The 17162-nt window shown below is 42.3% G+C and overlaps 1 protein-coding gene across 1 annotated transcript in view; it reads left to right on the forward strand.

Moving 5' to 3' along the window:
- The window catches only part of rasa3 (RAS p21 protein activator 3), a 180992-nt gene that overhangs the window by 142228 nt on the left and 21602 nt on the right, over positions 1–17162 (forward strand). Inside the window, exons 16-19 of the mRNA XM_060898657.1 lie at positions 1789–1866; positions 4441–4518; positions 5615–5688; positions 16876–16982. Of these exons, the coding sequence (XP_060754640.1) occupies positions 1789–1866; positions 4441–4518; positions 5615–5688; positions 16876–16982 (337 nt within the window). The remainder of the gene's footprint in view (positions 1–1788; positions 1867–4440; positions 4519–5614; positions 5689–16875; positions 16983–17162) is intronic.

The following is a 17162-nucleotide window of genomic DNA, read 5'->3' on the forward strand; positions in this document are numbered from 1 at the left end:
TCCTTTGAGCAGATTGAGTTTCTGGAGCATCACATTTGTGGGGTCGATTAAATGCTCAAAATGGCCAGAAAAATGTCTTGACTATATTTTCTATTCGTTTTACAACTTATGGTGGTAAATAAAAGTGTGACTTTTCATGGAAAACACAAAATTGTCTGGGTGACCCCAAACTTTTGAACGGTAGTGTACTTGTACCAAGTCAGGGCCCATTAAAAAAGATCCCCAATTATTTTGGCTCATCTATTCTATTAGAATCTAATAATCTATTTTAAAGTGTATTAATGGGATGCAACATCACCCCCTGTTACAGATGGGAATTTAAATAAATACAATAAAAACAAAATGTTTAGATTGTAGGTATTGTATTTAAAACTGTATGGATGTGCCAGAAGCCAACCCATGTATGCAGGGCATTCTCAGCCAAAAAAGATTAATGATCCAAAAGTGGAGTCTGGTCCATTGACACAAGAACTTATTGCCATGTTTGTGTCCAGCAAACAAGAAAGTTATTAAAACCAAGAAGTCCACTCAAAAGAAGTGGATGTAGAAACCACTCAATGGGATTAGATCCTTACACGCTAACAAAGAAGGATTTTTCCTGTGAAAGAAATTTACTAGCTAAATTTGACATTAGTAGAATACATTTTGATCCTATTGTAGCCGTAACTAAATACAAAGACAATAGTTATGCATACTATTAATTAACTTAATGTGAAGATAATTAACAGATAATCAACAGATTTTAAGTTGTTTTTTTCCCAAAAGATTGTGTAGATTTTTAGTCTTTTGTATTTGTAATTATTTGTATCTGTACATGCACGACCCCACCAGCTCTGCTCATGAACTTACCATGTTTAAATAAAGTTATTCATTCATTATGAGATGGAAAATTATCAATCTGTTGAGTTCCCGGACATCGTAAATTACCTGGTGCTGCAGACATCGTTCTACACGGACACACAGATGAAAACCTGGAAGAGCGTGGAGGGAAACAACTTTTTATATGTGGCTGGGTTAAAGAGCTGGGGATCAGAACACTACAAGATAAATCTTGCATCGTTTTTGCCCGGGTAAGGAGGAGTTTCTGGGCTTTTTGTCCGCGTCTTTGCGATGGTTGCTAGGATACTACAAGTTTTGGTATCAGGTGTAAACAAACCACAACCGCTTGATTCTCAGTTCTCCCTGCTCTTCTCTTCCAGCAGGCATCACAGATCTATATAATTTACCCACAAATGTATCTCTCGCTCTGTGTGTGTGTGCGATCTCTAGTCACTTGTGATTCTTTTGACTGCTGAGAATCCCCGGTCACAGATGCTACTTGATAGGGGGATGGTAAACACTATATGCACCACTTCAAGAACACGCACACAAATACGCACACACGCCTGAAGCGAGCCAATCAAAATCGCCGTTACAAATCCGGAAGAAAAAAACAAAATGATGATCACAGGGGAGGCGAGGATGCTGGTTAATACGTCTTGTTTTTGTAATGTACTCACCCGAAAATAATGTTTGTGCTTAAAGAAGCCGACCATCGGTGCGCCCGAACGGACCTAACTCACTAAAATATTTCTGCTCGAACATCTTGGTTGAGCAAATTGGGCATTCAGGCAATGCCTGGCGTTGAGGCTAGTCTGCTTGCTGATAATAACGTCCTACACATGAAATGGGAGGAATTGGATTTAACTGATTGAAGGAGCCCGCAACTGTTACCAGTGTGTGAAACTGTATGTTTGTGTGAGTTCCTTGTATCACTGGTTAAAATCCTTCTTGTTTTTCCCTTAAAAGGATCCTTGTACATCACGGACTCTGACACTCATCTCCAAAACCATCCAGACCCTGGGAAGCCTTGCCAAGTCGAAATCAGTAAGTTAATGGATATGGCTCTGGAAACATTACCACTTGTTTGTTTGTTTTTTTTTAAACAGAAAAATGTTTGCCTTGTCATCATTTCATTCATAAAATGCCCATGACGTGCTTTGTTCAAAATCCCACAAGGACAAAGCACAACAGCTCCCTTCTCACCCTGTCCAAACAGCCCTGGTCAAATCGGCTGATTTGATTGAGTGCCTGTTCCTTTAAATGATAATGAGCCACTGCTCACCCCACCCCACCCCACCCCTCTTCCACCAGCCAATCGGGTAGCACTTTCCTCATCAATATTCCTTTACAAAGGCAGTTCTCAAGCCATGAGTGGAGATGCAGTTGAGGGGGTGGGATAATGCCAATGAGCTCCCCTTGTGACATAGAAAGGGGAGTCGCTCATTGAAGCACGTTTGCTGAAATAGGAAGAATAAAAGAAACCGACTGGGTTCTCTTCTATCGGAGTTTGTGGGTTGATAGGCTCCAAATACCCAAGCATATGTGCACAAGCACTGAAAAAGTGAGTTTTATATAATACGTCCCCTTTAAAGGTTGCTGGTAAACTGAACAGCTGACTCTGCAGTCATGAAGATTGGTTTAGATGTCAATTAAACTACAAACTTGAAACAGTCGTTCTCCACTCAGTGCTGAAATCCATCCATCCATTATCTGTAGCCACTTTATCCTGTTCTACAGGGTCGCGGGCAAGCTGGAGCCTATCCCAGCTGACTACAGGCGAGAGGCGGGGTACACCCTGGACAAGTCGCCAGGTTATCGGCTGACACATAGACACAGACAACCATTCACACTCACTTTAGAGTCACCAGTTAACCTAACCTGCATGTCTTTGGACTGTGGGGGAAACCGGAGCACCCGGAGGAAACCCACGGGGAGAACATGCAAACTCCGCACAGAAAGGCCCTCGCCGGCCACGGGGCTCGAACCCGGACCTTCTTGCTGTGAGGCGACAGCGCTAACCACTACACCACCGTGCCGCCCACATTAGTTCGTATTGTCTGTAAATTTAAACACACCAATGAAGACCAAATTTCTCATGTAAATCAGGGGCGTAGCTAGGAGTTTTCAGGGTGTGTGTGTGTGTGTGTGTGTGTGTGTGTGTGTGTGTGTCTGTCTCGCACACTGACTGGCAACCTGAGTACATTATGTAACAAAAAATAATTACCATTGCTAGTTTTAGGCAGCTTAGAAACCGGCTCTTCCATTATTGCTGTTTCTTCCACGTTTTCTTGATGTTGTGTTCTAGAAACGGCACTAAAACTTAGGGTGTTTTCACACTTGGTCCCTTTCAGCCATCTAACCGAACTCAGATCGATGAATCAGCATTTTTTGCGCATATGTGAACACTCCAACCGTACCTAGACCCCTTTAAAGCGAACCGAACTGAGACCACCTCAGGAGGTGGTCCCAGTACTGTTCACTAAAAATCAACGGTACGGTTCACCTAATCTGCGCATTGTGAACAAAAAGCGCACCGGGTTCACTTCGCCTTTTTCACTGTAGTTTAACCTTCTTCGTTTGCCGTAGTTGGTCACGTGACTGTAGCAGGGAAACTCAACTTCCTTTTGGAACTTACCACAGCCGCTTTACAGTTCTCTGAACTTACTGACTGATGAGTCGGCCACAATAATATAACTATATTATAATATATATATATATATATATATATATATATATATATATATATATATATATATATATATATATATATATATAAAAAATATAATAAATTTATTTTCCTTAATCCGCACTATTTTGATCAAAGAATACAGCAGGGCAAGCATGGCAGCAGACATTTTGATTCAAGAGAAAATTAGCCAGAATTCCGTGCACTGGGGGTCTGAGGGCTCTAGAGGACCTGGTGTGAACAGAAAGAGGACTGAGGCCCCATCAAAGCTTAACTGGACCAGAAAGAGAACCCAGTCCTCTTTGTAATAAATTCACAGTGTGAACACAAAAAGAACTGAGTTCTTTTTCTGTTGGTCCACTTTTTGGTCCACTTAAAGAGGACCGAGTCTGGTTCCTTTAAAGGGGACCAGGTGTGAAAACACCCTTAGCTTCGAAACCACAAAATGCAACTTTGATGGGAAAAATATATATAATAAACTGCTTACCTCTGTTCACGTCGAAAGAAGGAGGAAAGTTTTGCTTGTTTTGACATGGCTAATTATTAACACGAGGAAATGCTTGTAATTCGCAACTAAAAAGACTGCAGCTACACTGGCAGCTTGATCATGCTTTCTAGTGCGATTGTGTTGCACAGAACGGTGTCAGTCCTGCGCGCCTTAGCTCATGCACCTGAAGGTGTGCCTAACGAGCTCCGGCACGCGCGACGTTAACAAAGAACACCTGTCTTTTTAATCAATGAACTATGTTTGGGCTATTTAAGAACATGCAAACTGCACACAGAAAGGCCCTCACCGGCCGCTGGGCTCGAACCCAGGACCTTCTTGCTGTGAGGCGACAGTGCTAACCACTACACCACCGTGCCGCCCAGTGCTGAAATATTGTGTATTTTTGAAAGTGCTAGTGATCTCAGCTTTTCTCACTGTTCTCCAGGGCAACTTTAAAGAGTCTTACATGGCTGCGTTTTACGATTACTTCAACGAGCAGAAGTATGCAGATGCCGTGAAAAATGTGAGTTGCTTATTTGTGTTTTCTAACTTGTGATATATATATATATATATATATTTTTTTTTTAAATTCAAAGTAACATGGATTTTTCTTTTGAGTCTTATGGTGCATGTCCACTTGCCACGCCACATCCTGCTCATTTCGGTGTGTGAAGCTCTGCTGTGTCAGCGCAGTGCATGACAACTGGCTCTTTCATTTAGACTATGACATTACTTTAAATAAAATAGCAATTTTGTCCAGTTCAGTATTGTTTATTCCCAGGTCAGACGGCAGAAAGACGCATGCTGCGATCGGGTGGCGACCGATCGCAGGCGTTTTGCATCAAATCCTTCGTTGTGGTCAGACGTATTGCAAGACGCAGAGTTTTTAAGCTGAATCAACCAGTCGGAAGCAGACGCAGGTTGACGCAGCGCACAGAAAACCTTTAAAAAAAAAAATGAGGCCATAAGACTGCTCGCGGGTTGTTGCAAACTATTTGCAGGTGCAGTCTGCGTCTACCTGCGATGCATCGCAGCCATCTCTAAAGACTCGTCTTCCCCTGCGTCTACTACCTGCTTCAACCTGCGATTGGTCGTTCAAGCATTGCACGACCGCCTGCCTCTACATCCATCGACCTGCTATTTGCACCGATTGGAAGCGAATTGCAGCTGAAATGCGAATAGATCGTGATCCACTTGCGTCAGCCTGCCTCTGCTAACGACCCTCTGCAACACTCTGCCGTTATCTGCGTCAGTGCAAGACCAGTCTTGCACTGCGTCTACCTGCGATTTTGTTATCGCAGGTAGACGCAAGTAGTTGAAAACTAGTTGCAGCCTGCCGTCTGACCTGGGCATTACTTGACTTCCATAGAAACAACCCACTCATAACCAAACCTGTGTAATTGTCAGAGAGAGAGAGAGAGAGATGTGGCAACAAAATGTAAAAGCGGACACGTCCTGTTAACTCCTCTTCACATTTTTTGCCATTTTCCTTCTATTTTAAACCCCAGCTTTAATAAAGCACACTTATCCAGTCTGCATTATTTTCTGTGGATGAACCCATAGGTGTTTAACAAATGCTGCTGGTTCCATTCCTTCTGATGTTTTGTGCTTGTGTGCAGTTTCTCGATCTGATTTCATCGTCTGGGAGGTGGGACCAGAAGAGCATCGAGACGCCGATCATGTTAAAAGAAGGGTAAGCAAGCAGCGATACTGTGCTGTATTATCTACCATCTTGTGAATGGCTAACCCAAAGATGAATTAATGCATGCCGTAAATGAAAACCTTGTATCTTTTGCAAGTTGGAAACTCGCAGCTTAGCTCAACTTAAGTATTAACAGCAGAGCCAATGGAAAGGATACGTGTGTGTATCTCTAATCTGTCTGTCAGATTCAGGTCCTGGCGGCCACAGCTCTTTAGAGATATGTTTTCTCTTCCACCATATGACATTTTAGTCCTTGATGAGTTGAATTATGTGTGTTAAATGAGGTATAATATTAACTAAGCTCTGCAGTGATGTGACCCTTTAGGACTAGGGTCTGACTCCTCTGGCCTTTAAGACACATTCAGGTGTCTTTTTTTCTTGTATTTCTCTGCTGGGCACAGGAGCGTTAAACTGACTAATAAGAGGGTTGATGGGAAGGGTTCTTGCAGGTAAGCTGCACCCGATTGGCCGCTTCTCTGAGCCTCACAGCCCTTTCCACTTCCCTGATACGTGTAAATTGTATAGACAATTATCAGGGAAGTGCCGAACCGAATAAAATGCCAAAGTAAATGCAGACGAAAGCTCCTGCCATTGTTCTTTTGTGTTGTGTGTTTTGTGGCCAAAGACATTATCAGAAGAGGAGACGGTCCACTCATTGCAAGCCATCCTGGCAATGTATTTTCAGCCATACAAGACCTATCTGACTAGACGAGAAGAGGCCTACAAACTTTTCAGGATAGCCATACTGATGCTTCTAACAGGCGTGTAAGGCTTCACCCAATTCACATTTCGATTCAATTCATGATATTGGGTTTCGCGATTTGATTTTCCCACGATATTTTTTGAAAAAAGTTAAAGGAAGGAAATTTTATAACCAAAAAAAGCAGCATTTATTTTCATGTTCCTGATCAACTTGAATATTCCTTTTGTTAAATTAAAAAAAAAACACTTTAATTCTTTAAAAAATTAAGGAGATTACTGAAATGACTGGAATTGGGTTAAGAACTGCCAACGCATTATTAAACCCTGAAGGATAGTAGTGAACCATCAACTTTGTTGAAAAAATATGGTTGGAAAAAGTCTTGACTGACTGTTAAACACTTGTTGAAATCAAAGCGTAAAAAAAAAAATCAACAGTAGAACTCATAACTGTAAAAGGATTTACTAGGAAGCATAAAGATTAGACTCTGGAGTAATGAAAGAAGGCCATGTGGCCTGATGAGTCCAGATTGACCCGACTCCTGAGTGATGGGCGTGTCAGGGTAAGAAGGGAAGCGCATGAAGCGATGCATCCATCCTGTATAGACCCTTTTCAGTCACGTGGCCTTCGTAAATGCGACCGCCATTTTGGACATGAAGAAATAACGGTTTATGGCACAGACCCTTTCGGTTCTCGCTCATCTAGCTGCTAGAATGACTGCTTAGACTGCAACAATATTACCTAACACACATTTAAGTATCCGTCGTAAAGACGTGAAACTCGTCGAGTGACGAGCGTGTTCATTGATAAGCTAACACAATCTAAAAGTAGACATACCATCACACTGCCCTGGCGCTGTGTACAGTTTACCTTCTATGGTTTGTGCACTCACTATTTGCCATTACTTTCTCCAACCCAGTGTTCGAACTATGCCGATATTTTCGGGGGGTCCCTTTTTTTCCCTGGGGGGGGGCTTGCGCTTGTCTCAGAGCGCGGATCTCCAAACACATGAGAAGCCTATCTTACGCACATATCACGCGGACTCCACACCTCCACACGCATCACGTCTGAAGTCATAACTCATCAGGGGAAATCGTGTCCGCATTGGCATGTTCAAAAAACAACCTCGCGTCAACAATGATGCCACACGCAAGAAAAAAAAAAAACAGTCAGGCTACTCAACACATCTGATCCACAGCAGCACCAAAGCATCACTGGAAATCATGTCAACAACCAATCTTCCATTTCAACACGCGTCAACAAACAAATGGCACCACAAACATGAACAAATCGGTCAGGCTACCGATTCCAAACCCACAGCAGACGAATAATTAAATGCATCTTACCTTAAAGCAGAATCGACCACAAAGGAAGTCTGTTGGCACACTTCCTTTCTACTAGTTTGTGTCCCCAACCTGGCAGCAGCAGTCGTTGTCATATCGGTTTATTTTATCTTTGATGTAAACACAACACTTCGGATATGCAAATGCTTCCCGTTACACACGATTGCTATGTCAATAAGCATCATTTTGCCAATATTTTAGAGACCATCCATCTTCTCCGTCGGTCAGCATCTGTCGGGATCCGATAAAATGATAAATCTTGCCTTGTGTGTTGATGGTTACTACATCCAGGTGCACAACAATATAATGGCATGATGGAAGTCTTGCTGAAAGTAAAAACTTTCTCTGATGGCTATATTCCTTTCGATGCTTCGCCGTCATTCCTCGTTGTTGGCTGTGGTAGACTACTGGTAGTTCATGTCCAAAATGGCGGCCGCGTTTGTCGTGACGTCACGTGAAAAGGGTCTATAGTGGCCCCTGTACAAGCCTCTGGAGGCAGCGTTATGATCTGGGGTTGATTGAGTCAGCTTGAGGCTCAGGAACGTTATGGGGCAATAAAATGGAGTCAGCTGACGACCTGAATGACCAGATTATCACATCAATGGTTTTTTTTCTTCCTTGATGGCACGGGAATAAAATTAGGGCTCAGATTATGAAAGAGTGGTTCAGGGAGCATTTTCACACATGAATTGGCCTCCACAGAGTCCCGACCTTAACCCCTTTTCAAAGTCTTTGGGATGTGCTGGAGAAGAGTTTACGCAGTGGTTCGACTCTCCCATCCTCAACACAAGATCTCGGTGAAAAGTTCAGGCAACTCTGGACTGAAATAAACGTTGTGATTTTGCATAAGGTGAATGTGCGCCATAATCAAAGCCCAAAGCGGTATATTTGTGTGTGCAACTTTTTGTGGTCGGGCAGTGTATATGGCCTGAAAATGCAAACACGTTGTATTTCAGCAAAACTAAAACTTTATTCTTTTTGTTGTGTTAGTGGTCATCTCTGATGTCACAATAAATAAAACTAAGCAGTTATATTTGTGTAAAATCCTGTAATATTGCTCTGCCTTGTCAGTCATCGTGTTTCTTTGACTCCTGCCGGTGTTACGGTTCAACTGGCTTCAGCTTATAAACAAACGCCCATGCACAGCTGTCCCTGAGTGGAGCTCGTAGCACGACTTGTACTTACATCAGTGGCGTGAAATAGTGTATTACACTCCACAACTGTAGGGGGAGCGCGAGAGCAAAAAATATCAATTCTCACATAATGCAGCTTGGCTTTAATAACCAACAGTAAAGGTTGGGCGATTTGCTCTAAGACAACGAGGGAGGCTCAGCCTCCTCTAAAAATTCTGGATCTGAAATAGCAATGTTATAACATTGCTATTTCAGATCCAGAATCATAGAAATATATGTGCTCAACCCAACTACAGTGCGAAATCATTCCATTATAACTTTCCCCAGTTCGCCTAATGTGTGCGTGAGTTTTTCCCCTTCGTGACAGCGCGATGCAGCCCAGCCTCAGTGGACTTCAATGGCATTTGGGAGCTCTGCGCTTTCAATATCAAAATGCAAGACGATTATTGGACAAATACTGCGAAAATGCCCGCCCACGGAGTCCCACAGACTCCCAGCCTCAGTGGACTTCAATGGCATTTGGGAGCTATGCGCTTTTCAATATCAAAATGCAAGACAGTTATTGGACAAATACTGCGAAAACGCCCGCCCACGGACTCCGAGCCTCACAGTGGGAGGGACATGGCAGTTTCCGCAAGGAGACTGGTGATTGGTGAAAGCGGCCGGATATTTTCAGGCAGCGGTGAATTTCAGTTCAGTCCCATGCGGATTCGCAAGTGCTGTGGTGTATTGTAAGAGATCAGCTTACATTTCGATTTCATTCATTACATACGGTTTCTACCAGCTTTTTTAGTTTGTATATATTTTCATTGTAAATAAAGTGTAAATATAGTGTTGTCAAGTTTGCTATCTTAGTTCCAGAAATTTCGTTTATTTGAGTGACTGAACTTGAACTTGAGGGGGCTAGTCAGCTAGCAAGAAAGCTGCGCACGGATGCCAAGCATTGCTGATTTAATTTTGGCGAAGCCATTTGCCAGTCTTCCTTTCGAGGATAAAATTAAAGAGCAGGGTAGACCAACGCCTCAAATTGACTTGGTGAAAAAGGTAGGGAATAATACTCGTTCCTTTCAGCTCTCCTGCTACGAGAAAGTGAATTGGCTAACAGCAAGTGACCCACATGAACAACAGTAAATAGGCTACTTTAGTAATATGTCATGGATGGACCAAAAATATAGAATCTATTTAAAATGTTTATGCTGAGTATATTATATTGGAATATATATTTCTCTGGATATGAATTAAACACAGCTACAATTTGGAAAACATTTTTAAACAAAAACACAGCCGAGAACATTTCACACTACAGACCTGGATTAAAAGTGAAGGGTTATCAAAATTGTCAATAAAACATTTCTCAGTCAAAATAAGTAAAATATAGGGAAAGTGTCATTGAATGAAATGTGTGGCACCCAGCTCTATGTTTGGCTCCCCAAGGTCAGTGCTTGTGCCTATTCCAGAACACTCTGCTGTTACTGCTGAGGTTCCTGACAAAGAGCTGCTTTCAATAGTGATCAATTTTTAAACAACATGCCACAATTTTATAATATAAAATGTTAAAATATACCCCTCCCCCCCAACACCACCATCATGTATATTGGACAGTAGGCTAATGGGCCAAAAGAACCTGTTATTAGTTTGTGACCCTGCCAACAATCAGCCAGATCAGAGGCAAGAGTATGGGCAAAATTGATGTTTTTTCTTTTTTCTTTTAAAATCTGGAAATATCGTAACCAACCAGCCTCCCCTGTTTGAAAGACTACCAGCCGCCACTGATAATAGCCTATTAACTAAAATGTTCCTTTTATTAAAAATGAAAAATGTTAATAACAAATCGGCCTTTTCTTAATAACCTTTTATGAACATTTGTACGACCTGCATTTGCTTCTCTCTCTCTTTTTTTTTTTTTTTTTTTAGATTTCAGCAGTCTCATCTCATCTCATTATCTCTAGCCGCTTTATCCTGTTCTACAGGGTCGCAGGCAAGCTGGAGCCTATCCCAGCTGACTACGGGCGAAAGGCGGGGTACACCCTGGACAAGTCGCCAGGTCATCACAGGGCTGACACATAGACACAGACAACCATTCACACTCACATTCACACCTACGGTCAATTTAGAGTCACCAGTTAACCTAACCTACATGTCTTTGGACTGTGGGGGAAACCGGAGCACCCGGAGGAAACCCACGTGGACACGGGGAGAACATGCAAACTCCGCACAGAAAGGCCCTCGCCGGCCACGGGGCTCGAACCCGGACCTTCTTGCTGTGAGGCGACAGCACTAACCACTACACCACCGTACTGCCGATTTCAGCAGTCATTATTGTGTATTTATTGTATGTTATTGCACCCTCTGCTGTCTAAACAACATGGTTACAGCTCGGAAAAACTAAGATGACACAGCTTGATAATAATCACAGTTCATTTTTTTTTCATCAATTCGTATTGTCATAAATTTGTATCATGGTTTATGGTTACACGATCTATCATTACATGCCTAGTTTCCAGAGGTGGACAGAGTATCCAACTTCATTACTTAAGTCAAAGTACAGATCCCACTGATCAAATGTTACTCCGATACAAGTGAAAGTTGTCCAGTCAAATTTTTACTTAAGTACTGAAGTACTTGCTTTTAAAAATATTTAAGTATTAAAAGTACATTTTCTGTCAACGCATTGTTGTATTATTGCCACAACGCTTACAAACTTAATGCCGTTACCAAAGACAGAAATGTGAATTCACAAAATGAACGCATGCTCTGCATCATGGTGGTTTAACGTTAAGCTAGCTAGTCAGTGAAGCTCCACCTGACATGCTAGCAAACTCTTTTCAAACTCGAAATCATATTGGGTAGCTAACGCTACTAGAAAAGAAACATTTCTACATTCTGTTTATTTGGCAAGATTATGCTAAACATATTTCTGAAAGGACTTCAGATAAGTTAACGTTATTCATGTTAGCATAACTGTTTTTACATGCTAACTAACAGTGTTCAAGTTAACTAGCTATGTGTTAACGTTAGCCGTGGACAAGGCGACAAGGCAACTTGGCGGGCAAATCCATAGAAAGTCATTTGACTAACCAGACTGCATAGCTATTGCAACGTTATCGCTAGCTCTAAAAGCACAGACAACTTCGTTACAAGCTTTCTCTTGGAATAAAACGTTTATATCCCTCAATATGCTTCCGCAGGTTGGATGGCGAGTTTTTGTAGGCCGTGATGTGGTTCATTTTTGGCAAACAAAGCAAACATTTAAAACGAAACGAATCTTTAATCCTTTCAGAAAACTGAAACATGGGTTCTGGGTAAAGCCATGAGTGCGTTCATTCCCCAGAAGAACCGCCTCCTTCCATTCTGCCATCAACTGATCGTGTTAAATAACGCTGCTGAGAAATCACTGAACTTGATTTTATACAGTCTATGGACGTGACGTGACCCGAGTGATTACTGATCGGCTGTCTCAGGGTCACCTGCGAAAAAACCATCACATTTTAGAAAAGAAAAAAAATCCACTTTCAAAGCTGCTTCATAGTAACGAGGAGCTTGATAGAAATGTAGTGGAGTGAAAAGTACGATGTTTGTCTTTCAAATGTAGTGAAGTTAAAGTCATATGTTTCCAAAAAAAAAATATTCAAGTAAAGTACAGATACTCAAAGTGTACTTAAGTACAGTACTCAAGTAAATGTACTTCGTTACTGTCCACCTCTGCTTAGTTTCTAATGCAGCTTTCAAATCACTGTTTGAGGCCAAGTTTACATTAGACCGTATCTGTCTCATTTTCTTCGCGGATGCACTGTCCGTTTACATTAAAACGCCGGGAAACAGGAATCCGCCAGGGTCCACGTATTCAATCTAGATCGTGTCTGGTCCGGTGCTGTGTAAACATTGAGGATACGCGGATACACTGTGCTGAGCTCTAGCTGGTGTCGTCATTGGACAACGTCACTGTGACATCCACCTTCCTGATTCGCTGGCGTTGGTCATGTGACGCAACTGCTGAAAAACGGCGCGGACTTCCGCCTTGTATCACCTTTCATTAAAGAGTATAAAAGTATGAAAATACTGCAAATACTGATGCAAATACTGCCCATTGTGTAGTTATGATTGTCTTTAGGCTTGCCATCCTTCCACTTGCAAGTGGTAAGTGATATGCGCTGAGATCACACACACAGCGGCTCAGTCCCGAATCACTGCTCGTGCACTTCACTCACGCGCTCTGTGAGCTGCGCGGGGCCGGAGTGCGCACCCTCCAGAGGGCACTCGCTGTTCAGGGCGGCGTGATTTGGAGCGCAGGATGCCTGCGGAGCCGAGCGTATCCGTGTATTGGTGTTGCTGTGTGCACACGAATCATGTATTGGTGTTGCTGTGTGCACACTAATCGTTTTAAAAACGTTAATCTGATGATCCGCTGATACGGTCTAATGTAAACCCCACCTAAATCTGGTTAGAACGATATAAGTAATTAGCAGTCTTTGGCTCAGGCCAAGTTTACATTAGACTGTAGACATAGATCCGCTGATACGGTCTAATGTAAACCCCACCTCAGACAGAACTAAATACGATGTTCCACCTGTTATGGGTGTGAATACCTACACAAAAGGGAGGTGTGTGTGTGTGTGCTAGTTTTCATGATATTAACTTTCTGTACGGCTGTTTTTATGGGAACAGAGACCTCCAACTAAGAGAACATCAAATCTCAAATGGCTTCTGACTGCCTACGTGTGCATTGTGGAGGACAGGGATTGTCAACTGGTGGACTGCAGTCTGGCTGCGGACTCGGCAAAGTATTTCAGCAGAATAAAACAAATACTTAATACAACCCCGATTCCGAAAAAGTTGGGATGCTGTGTTAACTGTAAATAAAAACAGAATATGAAGAGTTACAAATCTTGGAAATCCTATATTTCATTGAAAATAGTCCAAAGACAAAACATCAGATGTTGAAACTAAGAAATTTTATTGTTGGGTTTTTTTTTTAATAAATGCTTATTTTGAATTTGATGGCAGCATATTGCTCTGAAATGTGTATACAATATATCATTCAGCATTAATGATGCCTTCCCAGATATATATAAGCTGCCCATGTCATGTGCACTAATGCACCCTCATACCATCACAGTTGCTGGCTGTTGAACTGTGCACTGATGACAAGCCGGATAGTCCCTCTCCTCTTTAGTCTGGAGGACGTGGTGTTCATGATTTCTGGAAAAAATTTCTACTTTTGATTCGTCAGACCTCGGGACAGTTTTCCACTTCGCCTCAGTCCATCGTAAAAGAGCTCGGGTCCAGAGAAGGTGGCGCTGTTTCCGGATATTGTTTATATCTGGCTTTAACTTGCATTTGCGGATGCAGTAATGATTTTCACAGATGATGGTTTTCTGAAGTGTTCCTGAGCCCATACAGTGATTTCCACTACAGACACGTGTCTGCTTTGAATGCAGTGTCGCCTGAGGGCCTGAAGATCACAGGCAGCCAATGTCAGTTCTCAGCCTTGTCTCTTGCATACAGAGATTTCTCCAGATTCTCTGAATCTTTTAATGATATTATGGACCATAGATGATGTGATCCCCAAATTCTTTGCAATTTTACACTGAGAAATGTTATTCTTAAATTGTTGCACTGTTTGCCCACGCAGTCTTTCACAGAGCAGTGAACCCCTCCCCATCTTTACTTCTGAGAGACTCAACCTCTCTGGGATGCTCTTTTAGTACCCAATCATCTTACTGACCTGTTGACAATTAGCCAAATTTAGTTATTGTTTTTTTCGAATGACAAGTTTTTCAGTCTTTTGTTGCCCCGTCCCAACTTTTCTGAAACGTGTTGCTGATATCAAATTCAAAATGAGCATATATTTTTCAGAAAACAATAAAAAAAATTCCCAGTTTCAACATTTCATATGTTGTCTTTGTACTGTTTTCAATGAAATACAGGAATTATAAGATTTGCAAAACTTCACATTCTGTTTTTATTTGTTTTACACTGTGTCCCAACTTTTTTGGAATTGGGGTTGTCTATGAAATTGTAGGAAAGAAATAATTGGTTGGATAAAGAAATAACGTGGCATATCCAATCACATGCATTTATGTAAATAATTTAGCTGAAGGAAGCTCATCAGACCAGAGAGAGGTCTACAGGTTTAGATACATTTAGTCAGAAAGGGAAGAGTTTAAGGGCGGCACGGTGGTGTAGTGGTTAGCGCTGTCGCCTCACAGCAAGAAGGTCCTGGGTTCAAGCCCCGTGGCCGGCGAGGGCCTTTCTGTGTGGAGTTTGCATGTTCTCCCCGTGTCCGCGTGGGTTTCCTCCGGGTGCTCCGGTTTCCCCCACAGTCCAAAGACATGCAGGTTAGGTTAACTGGTGACTCTAAATTGACCGTAGGTGTGAGTGTGAATGGTTGTCTGTGTCTATGTGTCAGCCCTGTGATGACCTGGCGACTTGTCCAGGGTGTACCCCGCCTTTCGCCCATAGTCAGCTGGGATAGGCTCCAGCTTGCCTGCGACCCTGTAGAAGGATAAAGCGGCTAGAGATGATGAGATGAGGGAAGAGTTTAAAAAAAAAAACAAATTTAAAAAACATTTTGAATTGGCATACTTTTATACGTAATTTAATTATTAGTGTTTATGCATTAGTATGTGACTGTCGTCACCATTCACTGATGTTAGATGCTTATCCGGATCTTTGTTAGCAATGAGTTTTATGTGGGGCGGCACGGTGGTGTAGTGGTTAGCGCTGTCGCCTCACAGCAAGAAGGTCCTGGGTTCGAGCCCCGGGGCCGGCAAGGGCCTTTCTGTGTGGAGTTTGCATGTTCTCCCCGTGTCCGCGTGGGTTTCCTCCGGGTGCTCCGGTTTCCCCCACAGTCCAAAGACATGCAGGTTAGGTTAACTGGTGACTCTAAATTGACCGTAGGTGTGAATGTGAGTGTGAATGGTTGTCTGTGTCTATGTGTCAGCCCTGTGATGACCTGGCGACTTGTGCAGGGTGTACCCCGCCTTTCGCCCGTAGTCAGCTGGGATAGGCTCCAGCTTGCCTGCGACCCTGTAGAAGGATAAAGCGGCTAGAGATAATGAGATGAGAATGGGATGAGTTTTATGTGACTGGACATTTACATACTGCAGTTTAGTTAAATACGCCTGACATAATGGTCATAGGAGGCCATTTAGGATTCACCCTACAGCAAGATTTGTTAGCTGTTCTTCATTTTATGGTTTATTTGTCTCATAAATATGTATCTAAGCAGTGCCTGAGCTAAATCTCTTTAAGTATCATCCTAACGTCTAGTTAAGAAAAGATTTATATTCTTGAGATCACTGAAGCATGGCATCAGTGGTATGAGAGCTTTCGTAATAATAGTCAACACCAAGTCAGTACTGTGGCGGAGACAGGAGCACTGTGTTAATGAATCTGATAGGTCTGGCTTTATCTAACTTATACCTGATTGGCTTCCATAATCCAATGATCATGCAGAGCTTCGTGCACAACCCCAGTCATATTTCAACCCGTGAACTGTGTCCTCTCTTGATAATGTCTCTGGTTGTGGCCTCTCAGTGTTCTTTGATAGCACCACCTCCCCTTGGTTGTCATAGAGGCTGGACATGGCATGGTCCAAGCACAGACATGTTCTACAAGTTAGTTAGAATGAAGTCTGTGAGTCTGTTTAGCTACCGTACAACATGCAGTATGCTGCGACCTGGTGTGCCATTTCAGTGTGCTTGAAATTCACACAGCCATTTACTTTAATCTGTGGTATTTTTTGTCATCACTGCTTTTCAGTCATTCAGTAAGCATCAGAACAATGATTTTAGGTGTAAAGTCTGTGCAAGTGTTCGTAACAGTAAGCATTTAGGTTTAAAAAGCATGTCAGAAGACATTACGAAATCAACTTACACCTGTAAGTAATGCTTGTGACGCAGAAAACGTCTAATAGTTTAATAGTTTTAACACACTCTGAGCTTAACGTGTGCTGTTTTGTCTTTTCTGTCTTTTCCTTCATACATTGGCTGACGGCCAGATTTATGATCAAAAGAGCGCAAGGGAGGAATCGATTTGGCATGAAGAACTTTAAGAAGAGGTGGTTCCGGCTCACGAATCATGAGTTCACTTACCATAAAACCAAAGGTAATGCAGAAGTTACTCTGACTCTGACCATGTTAGGCACCTATTCATACACTACCGTTCAAAAGTTTGGGGTCACTTTGAAATATCCTTATTTTTGAAAGAAAAGCACTGTTCTTTTCAATGAAGATCACTTTAAACTAATCAGAAATCCACTCTATACATTGCTAATGTGGTAAATGA

The sequence above is a fragment of the Neoarius graeffei genome, chromosome 18 (assembly GCF_027579695.1).
Source record: "Neoarius graeffei isolate fNeoGra1 chromosome 18, fNeoGra1.pri, whole genome shotgun sequence".
Lineage (NCBI taxonomy): Eukaryota > Metazoa > Chordata > Actinopteri > Siluriformes > Ariidae > Neoarius > Neoarius graeffei.